Source organism: Vanellus vanellus (genome assembly GCF_965231255.1).
Source record: "Vanellus vanellus genome assembly, chromosome: 2".
NCBI lineage: Eukaryota > Metazoa > Chordata > Aves > Charadriiformes > Charadriidae > Vanellus > Vanellus vanellus.
The window spans coordinates 72,831,905-72,847,063 of record NC_138906.1 but is presented as its reverse complement, the minus strand read 5'-3'; the positions used below and the strand labels follow the sequence as shown (position 1 = coordinate 72,847,063).

Sequence of the window (15,159 nt, the reverse complement as noted above, 5' to 3'; positions counted from 1 at the left end):
GCAAGTGCTTGTACTAGTCAGCTATGAATTACTCAAATCTTTGTGTTAAGATATATTTCTCTTAAAACAAGTACTTGCTTCTGGTAGCTTTGTTCTCTAATTTTGTTGAAAACATGAAGCTGATTTAAAATGGACTGTTTGAAACAATAGTGGGTTTTTTGGTAAATAATGCTAAAAAAATTTGTGGTATAGACCACCTGACGGCTTGGGTTTTTTGCTAATGACCCGAAGGAATTTATACACAATGGAAATATCCAGTGACCTTGATTCATCTTTCTTGAGTATACTGCAATACTGCATGTATTTCACAAGTGTTTTGCTTAGACAGCTGACTTAGTCAAAATGCTGTGGAAAAGGCTGATTTTAATCAAGAAGAACACAAAACACCAGGAAAAAATGAGGGGCTTAAAATAGAAAGTAGTATTATCAAGAAAGTGGATGATTCAGAAAAATTACAATGAGATGAGAAGCTGTCTATTTCTAGATTAGTAGTTCAAATAAAGATCTAGCGTGGTAATTTGTAAATCTTGTTGCCATCTGATACCTGCTTGGTAACCTAAATTGGGGAAGCATTTTGATATCTGCTACCCTATGAGCACGCTCATAAGGATGCATCTGTAACCTACATACATCCTTCACAGAACAGGGAAGCACGAAATGGTCCTGGATGCTGAACTACTTTTTGCTCCTTTCATTTGTACTTCCAGAAAGGACTTAGTGAACTCATACTTACTCTCTGTGTATGTACTGTTTTAAAATTACCTGAATGATCCAGTGGTTGTGTTCACCATTGCAAGTTTTTTATTTCTTTTTTTTTTTTTTTGACAATGTTAACAGAATTTCACAGCTTTTACTTTCTCTTGTAAATTTAATTCCAGGTTTTTTCATTTCCTACCTTTCCTCTTCAAAAAGAGTTACACAAAAAATAGGTTGCCAAGGAAACAGATTTAAAAAATTAAGTTAATATAATTAAAATTATTAAAGCATATCTATAAATTAAAAGTTAGTTGGAAGTTTTTAAATACTGCAGTGCATTTATGTGTTATTAGAAGAATTCAGCCGATGACTTCTAAAACTACTTCCAGGATAAAAAAATTTTGGGGGTCAAACTCATTGAAGTCTAATATAAAAATTCGCAAGCCAGTTCTTCATGAGTCTTTCATAGTTTGTGGTACAAAACATAGACTATCACTAAGGAAATTAAGAGACTCTTCAAAGCATGCAATAAATCTGTGCATCTCATTGTTTGTTAGTCTGCAATAGTAAAAGTTGCAATTAAGAAAAGTATTTCTTTGAAGAAGGAGAAATGTTTCAAGTTGACTCAGTAGACAATCATTTAAAGAGAAGAATGCAACATTTTTTCAAGATGCAGAATGCCTCTGGTATTCTGAACAGGCTAAAATATTCAAGAGAAGTGAGGCTACTCAGCACTCGTAAGGTCAGAGCCAAATTTGGGTGCCTCAAGTGCAACTTGACCAGCACATCTGGTTTCACATCTGTGTTCTTGTGCAAAGTAAAATGGAAGTTTGACATAGAGATGGTGTCCAACAAGAAAATGTTCCCCACCTTTTATACAGCTGTTGCCTCTGCTGGGAGTTAGAGAGAGCGGTTGCTATTGACTCAAAAATAAACCTGAGCAGACATAATTTTTGCCTGCCAGTCTCTCAGTCTCATTCCATATTGGAAAAGCAATGTGAGCTATTAGATAAAAATGGGTTGGGAAACTTGGTTCTGTTCCTGACTTTTCCTTTCACCTTTTGTTTGACTTTGATCTTCACCTCCTTATGCTCCTGTTTTCCTACTTGTATTGGATATTAGGCAAAATTTTTTCACTGAAAGGGTTATCAAGCATTGGAACAGGCTGCTCAGGGAAGTGGTTGAGTCGCCGTCCCTGGAGGTGTTTAAAAGATGTGTAGATGTGGTGCTTAGGGCCATAGTGCTGGACTTGGCAGTGTTAGGTTAGTGGCTGGACTCGATCATCTTAAAGGTCTTTTGCAAGCTAAATGATTCTATGATTCTGTGATTGATATGTTTCTTGTTAAAGGGCTTTGAAATCAACACATGAGCAGAGCTAGATGGTAGCAGTACTGACGACAGGTCTGAATCTAGTAAGCTGCAGGAAATGATCGATCACACTTTATGTGACAAAAGAAATATGATGTTAGCTCCAATTCAGATTGATCTCCAGCATCTGGCTGGAGTGAGCAGCCAGGGCAGGAGAAGCGATATCATCACTGCAGCTCCCACAAGACATAACTGTGCCATTAACAGCCATAACAAATCTCCCAGGTCTTAGCTCCTTCCCTCTCACCAGCTCCTAAAGTCTATTTTCTCCAAGCCCAGTTTCACATGCTCAGTCCTGTATGCTTCAGACAGTCATGCCTTTTCTTCCCCTCAAGTCAATCAACATCTTGCCCAAGGAGCGCAAGTCATGGTTTCCGTCTGCCGTTCTACAGGCCTCCTCTACAATCTGTACCTTTCCTCCCTCCCACTCTGAACTCCACCTTTTGCATTCAGGTGAGGCGTTTTCTCCTTATTGCCCGCACGCCAGTGGAGAGGTGAAACAGACACCGGACGGAAGACATGCTTATCACTGAGTAGCTGGTGCAATTCTCACTAAGCCTTGAGACTGTATTTGCTGCAGATCTTTAGTTCTCGGTCCTGGCTGACGATCTTTCTGCCTGCATACTGTCCTACCTCTCCCTGACAAGTGTTGTACCTTAAATCTAACGCGTATTCAGTTTAAACCCATTAGATGTCTTGCTGGTCATGAAGGTCTTTCTGTCCTTGTTTCTTCTCAAAAAGGGATGAAAGACCACTACTTTCCTAAATACAGTGAGAGAAGCAACTCAGTCTTCCATTGAACTGTTGCCTTTAGTTTATTTATTTGTTTTTCTTTCCCAACAGCTCTGGTTTACACACAGGTGACAGTGTTACAAAAACAGGACCTGGGGGCCTTCCAGACATGAGACAAGTGCCAACTGTTGTGATCGAATGCGATGACAATAAAGAAAATGTGCCTCATGAAACTGACTATGAAGATTCTTCCTGCCTCTACCCAAGACAGGAAGAGGAGGAAGAGGAAGATGAAGACGAGGATAACTCATTATTTACAAGTAAGACTCATTCCATTTTTTCCTCCTCATTTATTTCATTTCTCCTCTGAACTCTCAGTATACAAGGGAAACACAAGACCTGTGAATTTTCTTTCTTGACTATGTCTTTTGCATCTTTCAGGGCTTGACTACATGGGGACACTTGGTAAATTAATCAAAAATAACAAGTAGTATAAATTTATAGTGATTTCCCTAATCCGCATGAGTCCCTGTCTGGGTAGCTCTCAGACAGAATTCAAATGACTGGTTTTGGCTTGTATTAGTTCACTTCCAAATTGACTTTTGGATTCACTTTCCCAAATGTCCATGGTGTAGAGAAGACTTGTCTTTGGCTTAAGTCAAGATCAGCTCAGTAGAGTTTCCTCAGGAAGATGAAATAAGTGCCACTGATAGAGAATCAAAATTATAGTAAGTACTATAATTAATATTTATAATAATAATTAATACTTACTATAATCAGAATTATAGTAAGTATTAAATCATGTCAGAGTCATAACTCTGCACATACTTTGAAAGGGGTCATGTTCAGAGAATTGGGCTCAAATAAGAAGAGAAGAGGTTAATTGATAGCCATATTTCAATTACAGTCTGGAGAGAGGCCTGTGGCCCCTTCCTGACCTGTCTGAGAAACCCATCTCCTGCCTCAGTGTGGCATCATAGGACTCTCCCATGAAGACAAGATACTATACTTTGTGTATGACAACTAGTTGTCATCCTGCAGGTCGAGCTGAAGTTTCATGCCCATAGATTCCTTTTCTTTGGAAAACTGGGAGCGGTACAAACAAACCACACCCTTTTTAAAACACACACAAGGAAGTTTCTAAAATAAGCATATTTCATTTCCTCAGAATCCTCCCTTACCCTGCAAGTGAAATTAATCAGTCTTTGCTCTTGAACTATGGAACAGAGCAGAACTGCACTATCTTGCACTCTCCTGCCAAAGCCCAAAACCTCTCGTGGGTTTTGTGTCTGTCTGTCCACTTGTGTCTGTCTTCCCTGCTCAAACTTCTTGGGACGCAAGCTTAGGAAAGCAAACTTTAGCCATGAAAGGCCACTGGTTTTCACAGTGTCTTTGCCACTGTCACTGCCAGAGAAGCGATGTCAAGTAATGTCCATAGAGATCTGTGCTGCTTCTGATTGACTTTTGATTCCATCTAGTGCTAGCTTGGATGTCTTGATATTACATCGCAAGAGAGACATACCTCTCTCTTTCCACATGCTGTAGCTCTGCTGCCTCCCCAGACTCTGAGGTTGAATTATTCATTCCATTACATGGTTCAGAAACACTACGCTGGAGAAAGCTACAGAAGCTCCTAGCAAATCTGAAACAAGCCCTTCTTCTCCACTCCCCTCTATGGAGCAACACTTTAGTTTCTTTTTCCTGTATACCTACCAAATTCAGCTTTTCCTTATTATGATAAGGATTGAGGTTAATTGAGCACATGAAGTTAATTGACACCCCTTTTCCCACAGTCCATACCAGTGTAAATGGGAGCCTAGTATCCTCCCTTGGCTAGTACTTCTTTGCCTGCTGCATGCTGTAATGAAATGATGACACCTCCTTTGGCAGGGCCTCTCCTCTCTCCCACAGGCTCCCTGGCAATGAAAGTCTGCAGGAAGGACTCTTTAGCAATCAAACTAAGCAACAGGCCTTCCAAGCGAGAGCTGGAGGAAAAGAACATCCTCCCCATGCAGACTGATGAAGAGAGGCTCGAACTCAGGCAGCAGATTGGTACAAAGTTAACAAGGTAGGAGACAAAACATTTTTCTAACTCTTGCTTTTGGAAATATGTGGTGGGATGCAGTTTTTATCCTTAGTCTGTAAATATCTGAGATCTGTCTGTTCACAATGTTCAAGAGGAAAAGCCGAGCAAGGGGAGGGTGAAGACTGTAGACACTATTTCTGCTCAAATATAACTTCCCATGCAATGCCCCATTTCATTTCCCTGGCATATCCTCTGGGATCTTTGGCTGTGTTGTCAGCAGGAACTCTGTGATTTGATTGGTTTTGGTGCACCATTGGTAATGTTCACCTTTGATAACATTTTGGACTCTAGCTGCAGGTGCTATTTGATAGGCTATTAGTTTGGCCAAAGGGCACAGGTATAACTTTCTCTTCTGACTGCATGTCCTGTGAATAGCTGAGTCTTTTCCTGATCCAAATACTTAGGTCCTTCAGTACCTACTTTTGTTGGGTCAGGTTGGATAGATTTACCCTGTCCAGACTCTGTCTTCTTAAGGAGACCTTATTATGGCGTACAAGTATCTAAAGGGTGGGTTGAGGGAGGATGGAGCCAGGCTCTTTTCAATGGTTCCAAGTAACAGGACGAGGGGTAATGGGCACAAGTTAGAACACAGGAAGTTCCGTTCAAATACACAGAAACACTTCTTTACGGTGAGGGTGACAGAGCACTGGCACAGGCTGCCCAGGGAGGTTGTGGAGTCCCCTTCTCTGGAGATTTTCAAGACCCACCTGGATGCAGTCCTGAGTAATGTGCTCTGGGCAATCCTGCTTTAGCAGGGGAGTTGGACTAGATGATCTCTAGAGGTCCCTTCCAACTCTGAAAATTCTGTGATTCCATGATTCTTCATAACAGTGTTACTCACCAGCTGTTCTGGTTTTCTGTATTGCATGGGGTATAGAGGGGTGGCCATTAAATGTGGAAGATTTCTGTCAAGGATTAGTAAACTGAGGCCAGGTAGTCAAGTCTAAGAACCTCCTATGCTCTAGCCATGATTTCTATAATCAGTATAATACTGTTGTTATCAACTTGGTGGTATGCAAAGCTGATGAATGCAGTGGTGAATACCCTCCAGTGTGACTCTGAGAAAACCACAAGGAAAAGATCAGCCAGTTCTTGGGAATTTTCTTGTGGGTTTTCTTTTTTGTTTTCTTCTTTTTTTTTTTTTTTTTGGTGGGGGGATAAAAGGGGAACACTGCTACCAGGTTGTGGAGACAGGAAGAATAGGAGCTCCTGGTAAATAACTCTTCCAGCATTTTATCTACTTTTTTCATGGCCTCGTTTATCACCTCTTTGGAATCAACTAACCACATCTTTCCAGTCTGTCTTTGAAAGTCTTTGTCCTGCATCATGCTTAGCCTGCTCCAAGACCTGTCTAATTCTTCAGTATTCTTGTTGAAGGGCCTCAGCGGTGATGCCCAAAGTATGCAAGATGGCACTGCACTGATGCTGGTACTGTGATTTTTCAGTCCAATCTTTATTCAGCCTGATACCTTGTTAGACTGCAGCTGCACATGGAGCTCTGGGTCCCAAAGAGCAACACATGATAGCAAGGTCCCAGTGCCTATATGATTAATTTTGAACCCTTTTGAAGCATGTGAAGAGTTGCAATTTTTGTCTCTTAGCGTATCTTACTGTTCACTGCTTGACCTTGCAATGACATTGAACAGCATTTCCACTGTGTTGTCCCTTTGCATAAATTACTTAGGTCTCTCCTAAGTTTTATAGCTCTGTTTGATGAAGGTAAATAGTGTCACTGGCAAACATTGACTCTGCACAGTTCACTGTGCCCTGAGTGATTTTTGTTATAAATGTTTTATATCTCACCTCTCCAAAACCTGCTCTTTCCCCATTAAAGAAATTTTCTTCAGCATATCTCTTTTTAACAAGGGAAACGAACTTCAGCAATACCCAGAACCTTCCAGTGTAAGCCCCATATTCTCACAATGTCATTATTTGTTTCCCCAATTGCATCTCTGGTCATTCAGTCTGAGGTATAATGCCTGATCTTGTCTTCTAGTATAGCTAGGACTTAGGGGTAATCACAAATAGTTCAAATAATTAAAACTGTTTATATATGAGCTCAAAAAATAGTTTCGTTTCCATTTTATAGCAGTGTAACATCACTGAAATTGGTAGAATTTCACAAGCCTTATCTGGATTAATATAGTTGCTAGTCTGACCTTTTAATTACTAGTATTTACAACTTAGTATCTCATCCTTTTGGGTAGTTAAAAACAATCAAGAAATGAGAGGAGAAAACAACTTTGCTCATCTCTAATATGCAAAAAGCCACAGATATTTGAGCAGCAAAAAGGTGGCTGTCTTAGCAGTGCTGTGCATCTAAATGGGATATATCCATATGCACAGGCTGATGAATATTAGATTGATATAGAGAGAGTATTTCAATTTGGACGGTATCTCTTTATTGTCCATACTTCATTGCTGAATCCATCCTATGCCATTGCTCAGTAATTGTCACTCAGTGATGCAAATGCCAAGCAAAATTAAAGTAGTGAAGCATTTATAGTCCTTAGAGAAGATGCTAGATGCAGACTATAATTGCAGCTTGCAATTTTGTGTTTCAGAGGGATTTGTACTGCTCTACCAATGGTCCCCTACGGTTTAAAATAGCCAGCCAATGAAATCACATATGCTACTTACAGAAGTAAAAAATGCAGAATAAAAACTTCAGCAAATAGTTATTGTCTGTAATGGATCAATTAATTTTCACCAAGAGGCTGATTAAGATACTTCAGTATTTATGCATAATCCTCACAGTATTTAGTTTGGAAGAGCTCATTGGCCGCCACATTTGGCAGACCAGAGTTTAGTACTGTAAAGAGAACGTCATTTTTAAAGACACTTATAGCCAGGCATATTGAGAGATTGACCATTGACATATTGTGTGGGACCAAAACCATCCCAGGTGTCGTTCCTCTAGCCTTGTTAGAGCTGCACCAGGAAATCAATTTGCCTTGAAATTGTTTGTTCAGATCCTGTTTAAATGTAGCTTGGAATCTCTGAACCGCCAGATAATCCCAGAAAATTTTTACATCGTTATTATTGCATCCACCAACTGATAGAGAGACTCCAGAGCAGACTTCACCGTGTCGCCTCTTTCCTGTGCTGGGAGAATAGTGGCCTGGCTTACACCAGATCAGTTGTGGGGGTGAGGCTGCAGACACCATATCTTACAGCAGGATCTGGCCGACTACACACCGGAATATTAACTCAGCCATGAGACAAATTAACACCTGTGTGCCTATCGTAAACACTTCACATGAATGTAGGGCTTTGTGGTGTGTATCCTATATCAAGACTCAGCAGTTGTAGATCCAAGCAAAACTGGAGCTTTTTGCCCAAGATGGCAAAATATGTCCTAGCAAAGGCAGGAGAGCCCACGTCACATGAATTCCAGCCGCTTGAACAGGCCAGTGCACCATACACTATTTCTGGGCAGTCTTTACACAGCAGTTACAGCGCTGATTAGACAACCTCTTCCTATAACCAAACCCGAATGGACTACTCCAAAATGCAGTACCTACTATGAAACAAGGAGCAAAAAAAGTTAAATAATTTGCAGAACTTCAGTTCATAACCGCATGGGACTTGGGGATAGGAAATGGATGCTGGAGGCCACGTTCCTGGCTGCTAAAAACCCTTACTACTCCATTAATTTCTGCTCTGAAATGCAGACCTTCTGCGCTAAGTAAATCTCTAAGTGGGTATGGTTTTCATTTTTCCTGCCTGCTCAGCTGCTCCCAAACTCCTCCTCCGTTTTATCCCTCTGGTGCCTGCACAGCTTCACAGCTGCTCAAGAAGGGTTTATAAGTGACTGTAAGACAGAAAAGGGAAAACAGAATGAAAAGCAGGACTCTCAAAGTTAACAGGCAGAGGGAAAAGACAGCTTCTGCCTTCTGCCTGTCTCTCTGGCTGTGTCAGACCTCCTGGGAAGCACCGGTTCCCCAGTTATTTGGGCTGGAGCGAGGGGTGGGAGGACCTGGATTTAGCTTTCAGTGGCTATCTGGGTGAAAGGAGTGGGGCATATCTGGGAGATGACTGTGAAGCAAGGGCTCAGACAGGTTCTGGATCTGAGCTGGATCTGGATCTGGTGTTCTCCCAGGGGCAATGATAAAGGCATGGCCTGTCAGGAGCCCGTGGCGAGGAGGAGGGCCAGCACTGATGGGTGATGCACATCAGAGCTGCATGCCTCTCAGAGACTGCGGGACCATCCCCTGGTACTGAGATGGGTGCTTTGGTACCAGTCCTTGCACTTCTGTTTCACCAAGGAATCATAATGGTGGTCATAAGAGACCACACAGACTTCCTCAGTCAGCGTATTATCTAGTAAACACAAAAAGCCCTTTAGAGAAAATTTATATCTGTATTTCTGTATAGCTGCACGCTACATCAGACTTCACTGAGGACTTTACACTCCCTTAGACTGGGAAGACCTGGTTTCTTTGCATGTTTTCACAAAGTCTCTCCCATACCTTGAGGCAACATGTGTCTTTAGACTATGGCTGATCTGCCACACATCCTACAAGAGAGGCTTTCTAAAGCACTCAGGTCTTTTTTTGAGTCTCTTAAACCCTGAACTCAGGTGAAGGTGCTCATTAGCAATTAGATACAGGAGTATCAAAGCTGAGATTTTGATCCATAGCTTTTCAAGAATGCATGGCAATGTCCTTATCTGTTTTCCCTGAATTGCTTCCATCCTGGCTTTTCCCACCTGCTGGAACAGGATGATCTCATCATAAACAAAAATATCTGGAAATCCAGAATTATTAGCATCACATTGCTAATAATCAATGTTAAGGGGACTTCTTGATATTCACAGTATTATTGATGGCCAGCATCATATCTGTCTCAGTAGCACACTCCTGCCCACCTCGGGGCAGAGGACAGACTGGCTGAAGGTCACAGGGCAAGGGAGATAGATAAAGGCTGTCCACAGGCAAGCAGTGCATGTCAGGGGACTGCCACCCATCACTGGCAGGTGCCACAAGCAACCCAATAAGATTTTGTAGCCTGTGCTGTGCCACTGCCAAAAGCTGTGGGTTCAAGGAGTCACATTTAACCCAAGACCACGCCGAGTATGAAAGCAAAGAGACATGAAGTTGGGGAGCAGCCCTTTGCACATTAACTAAATAATTAAATAGAAAATAATTAAATTAGAAACAATTAAAGAAGAAAGTAACTTCTTGCAGTGTCCGTTCACTCCCTTTTGCCTCTCTTGTGACTTTGAGTGATGGACATCCCATTGCTCAACTGAATCATAGAATCATAGAATTGTCTGGGTTGGAAGAGACCCTTGGGATCATCGAGTCCAACCATCTACCCTACTCTACAAAGTTCTCCCCTACACCATATCCCCCAACACCACATCTAAACATCTCTTAAACACATCCAGGGATGGTGACCCAACCACCTCCCTGGGCAGTCTATTCCAATGCCCGACCACTCTTTCTGTGAAAAATTCTTTCCTAATGTTCAGTCTAAATCTACCCTGTTGGAGCTTGAAGCCATTCCCTCTTGTTCTGTCATTAATTACCTGTGAGAAGAGACCAGCACCAACCTCTCTACAGTGTCCTTTCAAATAGTTGTAGAGAGTGATGAGGTCTCCTCTCAGCCCCCTCCTCCTCAAATCCTGTGAGTGTGTCACTGTATAGGTTCAGCTGGCTTTAAAGCAGTGAATCAATGGCAAGCTCCTCCTATGTTGCATGTACAGTAGTGCTCTGCATTGTTTATTGTACAGCCCTAGATTTATTCACTACAGTACCTTATGGGGTGCTGTCCTTACACCAGCAAGTGGAAAATCTTGATTTGAAGCAATATAAATAATATATTGTGAGTATGATGAGGCAAAGGAAAGGAAGTACGAAAATAGATCACAGAGACGCTGTCTGTGTGCATACGGCTGTAAATATGTGTGCATGAGATATGGACATGCACACCTGCCAGATGTGTTTATAGTCCCATTGATGCTTTGGAAATAGTACCAAGGTGTCTGGGACTGAGAAACACAGCATGAAAAGACATGAATCATTGTTATGGAGCGGCAGGTTTGACAGATGATGGTCACCTACTACCTCGATCAGAAAGGTAATCTACTCTACACATTCCCCAATCGATACCACGTCTTCCTCAGCTGTGCTGAAAAATACTGCCTAGAAACAGAAATCCTGTGATGAAATGCACTTGGTGAATTCTCACAGTTATAAAAAATTGCCACTGATTTTTAAAATGTCATGCAGCTGCTGTGAGGTTTTTTGGACTTGTTCACATCAGGTGCTAGTTGTCCATGTGTCCCTCTGCATGAGGGAGAGTACTCAGGAGAAAGAGCAATGGAGTATGTTTGTAAACAGAAGGAGAGACGTGGACCAGAAAGCAGAGTAGAAAAATTCAACAGTTTGGGAAAAGGACAGTGTCTTCAGCATCGCCATGAAGGTGACAGAAATATTACCAGTGCTGAGGAAGGGCTGGTCTGCAAGGTTGCACAGTCATTAAAACGCACAGCAGTTCCTTCAGAGGATGAGGGGACTAAATAGTCTGAAGTGATCGTTTTTATTTACTAAAAGATTAGGCTGTGAGGTGATTCAGCTTTTTGAAACGGTTAATTATTTAAACAGCACTGCAGTCCCATAGAGGGGAGGGTGTATTCAGCCAGGGGATGGCAGCAAGACGGCCCCAGTTGAGCACAGCTGAATCTCCTCTTGGCTGTCCCCCACTGTGGAGAGCATTTTGTGCCCTCCCCATCTCCGAGTCATTTAGGGATAAAAAGAGTGGGCAGACAGCAGGATTAGGCTTTATTCACAGACCTCATTTTGCTGGGCAATGTGAAATAATTTCTTCCTAATTACCTCTGACGTCTGCAATTCTCACACTTATTGTTAGCTTCCACTAATGAGAGAAAAGCAAGTGCCTAAAGCAAGAGCTCATCCCCAACGGCAGCGCGCACGCGTGCGTGTGTGTGGAGCTTGCCTCTCCGCATGTCGGGTGCTGGGGATAAATCACACGGAAAATGGGATTGTGGTAAACAAGTTCATCTAAATCCTGGATTAGAAGGGACGATGCGACAGCACTAGATGCATGAATGGGGGTGACCAAAAATGCTGCAAAGGGCTGAGCCTGGGTTTTAGCCACTATGGTACCTAGGGAAAATGGCATTTCTTTCGCTTTTAGTTTAGCTTCGTGAGGAAACTGTACTTTTGTGAGAAACCCCAAGGGAGCTATTTAAATTGCCGTTAGCGTCAGGAGGAAGACAACAAAAGCAAGTGATTATCTATGGGCAACAAGCTGAAAACAAGTCATAGTTACACATCTGGTCTCAACCGCCAGGAATAGATATTCTGAGCAGAACTGAGCTTGGTTCTGTGCAGGGGTATTGGTGAGACGGGCTCTCAAGGCTCTTGTCAGCCCTCTTTTCTGTAATTGATGTCCTGGCGAGCTCTGATGCACTGAAAGGAAAGGTGGCTTTCTAGTTAAAACACTCTGGGAAAGTTGCATCTTCCATAGGCTTTCTGACCTCAGGCAAGCCACTGAAAGAAACACACGCACATATATATATTATTTTCTTTTTAAGATGCGTTGGGGTCTCCAAATGTACATATGTACCTATGAACTTTGGAAAATTCCCCTAGTTGACAAACTCACATTGACAGCAAAGTTTGTGTGCTTTCAAAAAAACACCCAGATATTACGATCTCTTCAGACGTCTAACTGTGTTTCAGTAGGAGAAGGATCCTCATTTCTGAGCATGGTTTGAACTCGTCTCTCATTATATTAGGAATTTTCTTTGCTAACATCATGATTCATTTTAGAAAAAGCCAAGTCTAACATCATGAATTATGCTGTTGCTATTGTTTTGATATGAGCTTCAACAGCTAACAGCATGAATTTGCTTCATCTGAGTAATTTGCGATGGCAAAAGGTCAATGGAGCAATCAAGGGAAAAGGGAGGTGACAGTGGGTAATGTCACCGCAGAACACATCACCTCTACATGCTCCCTCGTTTGTGGGATGAACAGTGTCCTTAACCTGTGATCTGGATGGGCTGTGGCAGTGTGACCTCTCTTCTGTTGCAGCTCCACCTCGAGATGGGATGAACCCCTGCTGCCACCAGTTTCGCTCAGCCAGGGCCAGCAGATGTTTTGCAATGTATGAAAGCCAAACCTCGCAGAAGCGATATAGTCTGTCCTTGGGCAGCTGTGTCTCTCCATGTTAGAAGGTGGGGCTCCAAATGTGCAGGGACGATTTATTTATGTTGGCATAAAGGAGGAGGAACATTGTGCTGAGGAGAAGAATGCTCTTGATGGTAGGCAACAGGCAGCAGGAAGCAGTGTTTGAGGGCAAGGTTTCCCCAGAGGCATCCATGTGGCCATGTGGCCACTGATGAAATGGAAAGTGTTTTCTCCGTGTCAAAAGTTAATTTCAATCAGAGATGTCTCCAGCCCGGGAAGGTATTTGTTATTCCTGGGGTCTGCCACTGCTCCCATTGCCTGCTCTCATGGAAGCAGTGCAAGTCACTGCGCTGTCGTTGCAACATCTGTTTCTCCCATCCTTTCTCTGCAGAAGCTGAGGCAGAATATATTACGGGGTTACAATTTCCCCTTCATGCTTCCCATCCTCTTCAGCCCCCTGACACAGTCTGTGTTTGAGGTCTAACTCAGGCTGTCAACACAGCGGAGGCAAATATATTTAGTCTACCTCAGTTTCCTTTGCAGTTTCAGTGGGGTGTGGTATCCTTCATTTTCTGCCCTGAATTGATTGCAGTGTTGCTTTTAGTGTCGAACCACTGTCAGCTTTTACCTCAGAGGAAGCCACGTTTCTCTGCTGGGCAAAATAATTCATGGTGATATAATGCAAGCTTGTGGCAGTAATAAAATAACATATGTTGGTAATAGAAATAGACTTTTATTTCTCCAGTAAACAAGAGGCCGCGTGAAGTCCATGCAGTACTCTCTTTCAAGTAAAAGAATGACTAATATTAATAAAAACAGGTGAAACAAATACAAGCAAGGAAGTAGATGATGCAAAATATTATATTCTGGCTTTAAAAGAAGAAAGCAAAGGTGGTTTGTTTGGGGTTTTTTCTTTTGCTGGTTAATGATGACAAATTTAGGGCAGGTCCATTACGAACTAGCTCATAAATTTCCACCTTGAAAAAATCTAACCATAAATCTTCATGTTTTGTGTCTGCTGATTGTGGGGAGTTAATCACAAGCACAACAGTTGCTCAGCTTTGATGACCTTGTAATTTCCGTAAAGGAAACAAATCAGATGGCAGTACAAGTAGATAAAAGAAGCAGACTGGCAGGAATAAATTTCACTTTATAGGCTGATGATTGTAAAATGGAGAAATTGCTTTTTGAGCAAAATATTTAACCTCTCTCAGAAGTTACAGTTTGCATTTTTTTCCCCTTTGGTGTATCATGGCCTATTTGGCAACACACGTGCAGGAGGTTAACGTAAGTAATCCTTGTAAAGGAGTCACACACATAAACCCAATTGTTTATCCTGCTCCAATCAGTTTTTAAATATATATATGCTCATATATGTGCCCTTTAAATATTACTGTAAGCACAAGTAGGACTGATAGAGGGGTAAGTCTGACTTGTGTGCATGGTCATCTGTCTGTGTCTAGAAATGCGGGAGTTTCATGTGCAGGTTACTGTATGTGAGTAAATAGAAGTGACTTTTTGAAGAGTTGGCCCTGTAGTAAATAGGATTTAATGTTTTATATGTTTGTTTTATGTAGAATTAAATGTCTTTTTCACAAATATACTTACCATTACACCTATACAAATGTGTAAGGTTGGAATTTTGCATGTTTTCCCTAAGACATTGTGTTAACACAAGGGTCGCTTAGAGATGAACGGGGACTTTTTTTGCACACTTGCAGAAAAGTTACACCTGGTCTTTTAGAGGCAAGCGTGGATGAGAATTATGCTCATATTTCAGTGCACTGGGATTCATAAGCACCGCACAGACCATATGTGGGGATTAAACTAAGTCCTTAGCCTCAGACCTGACCATGTAAAATTGCCATTTATGTTAGTAACATTAGTGAAGAGGAAGTGTTCTCATGTGCAGTAGACCACATCAATGTGTCTCTAAGTATGCAGCCCGTAATATTCATTGCTTGCCTCTCTGATGATAAATAATTTTCAAACCATCAAACTACAGGGAAAGCACATTAGCACCAAGGTAAATTCAGTAACCTGGTTCTTCACTGACATCCCTGAATTCTGGCAGCAGCAACACAAATGGTTAATGAGTAATTAATAAAATAAGCA

The 15,159-nt window shown here is 41.9% G+C and overlaps 1 protein-coding gene across 1 annotated transcript in view; it reads left to right on the top strand.

Annotated features, from left to right (window-relative positions):
• PHACTR1 (phosphatase and actin regulator 1) overlaps positions 1-15,159 on the top strand; it is a gene marked incomplete at its 5' end in the record, with an annotated part of 317,672 nt that overhangs the window by 265,783 nt on the left and 36,730 nt on the right. The window contains 2 exons of the mRNA XM_082479822.1: positions 2,908-3,116; positions 4,708-4,864. Of these exons, the coding sequence (XP_082335948.1) occupies positions 2,908-3,116; positions 4,708-4,864 (366 nt within the window). The remainder of the gene's footprint in view (positions 1-2,907; positions 3,117-4,707; positions 4,865-15,159) is intronic.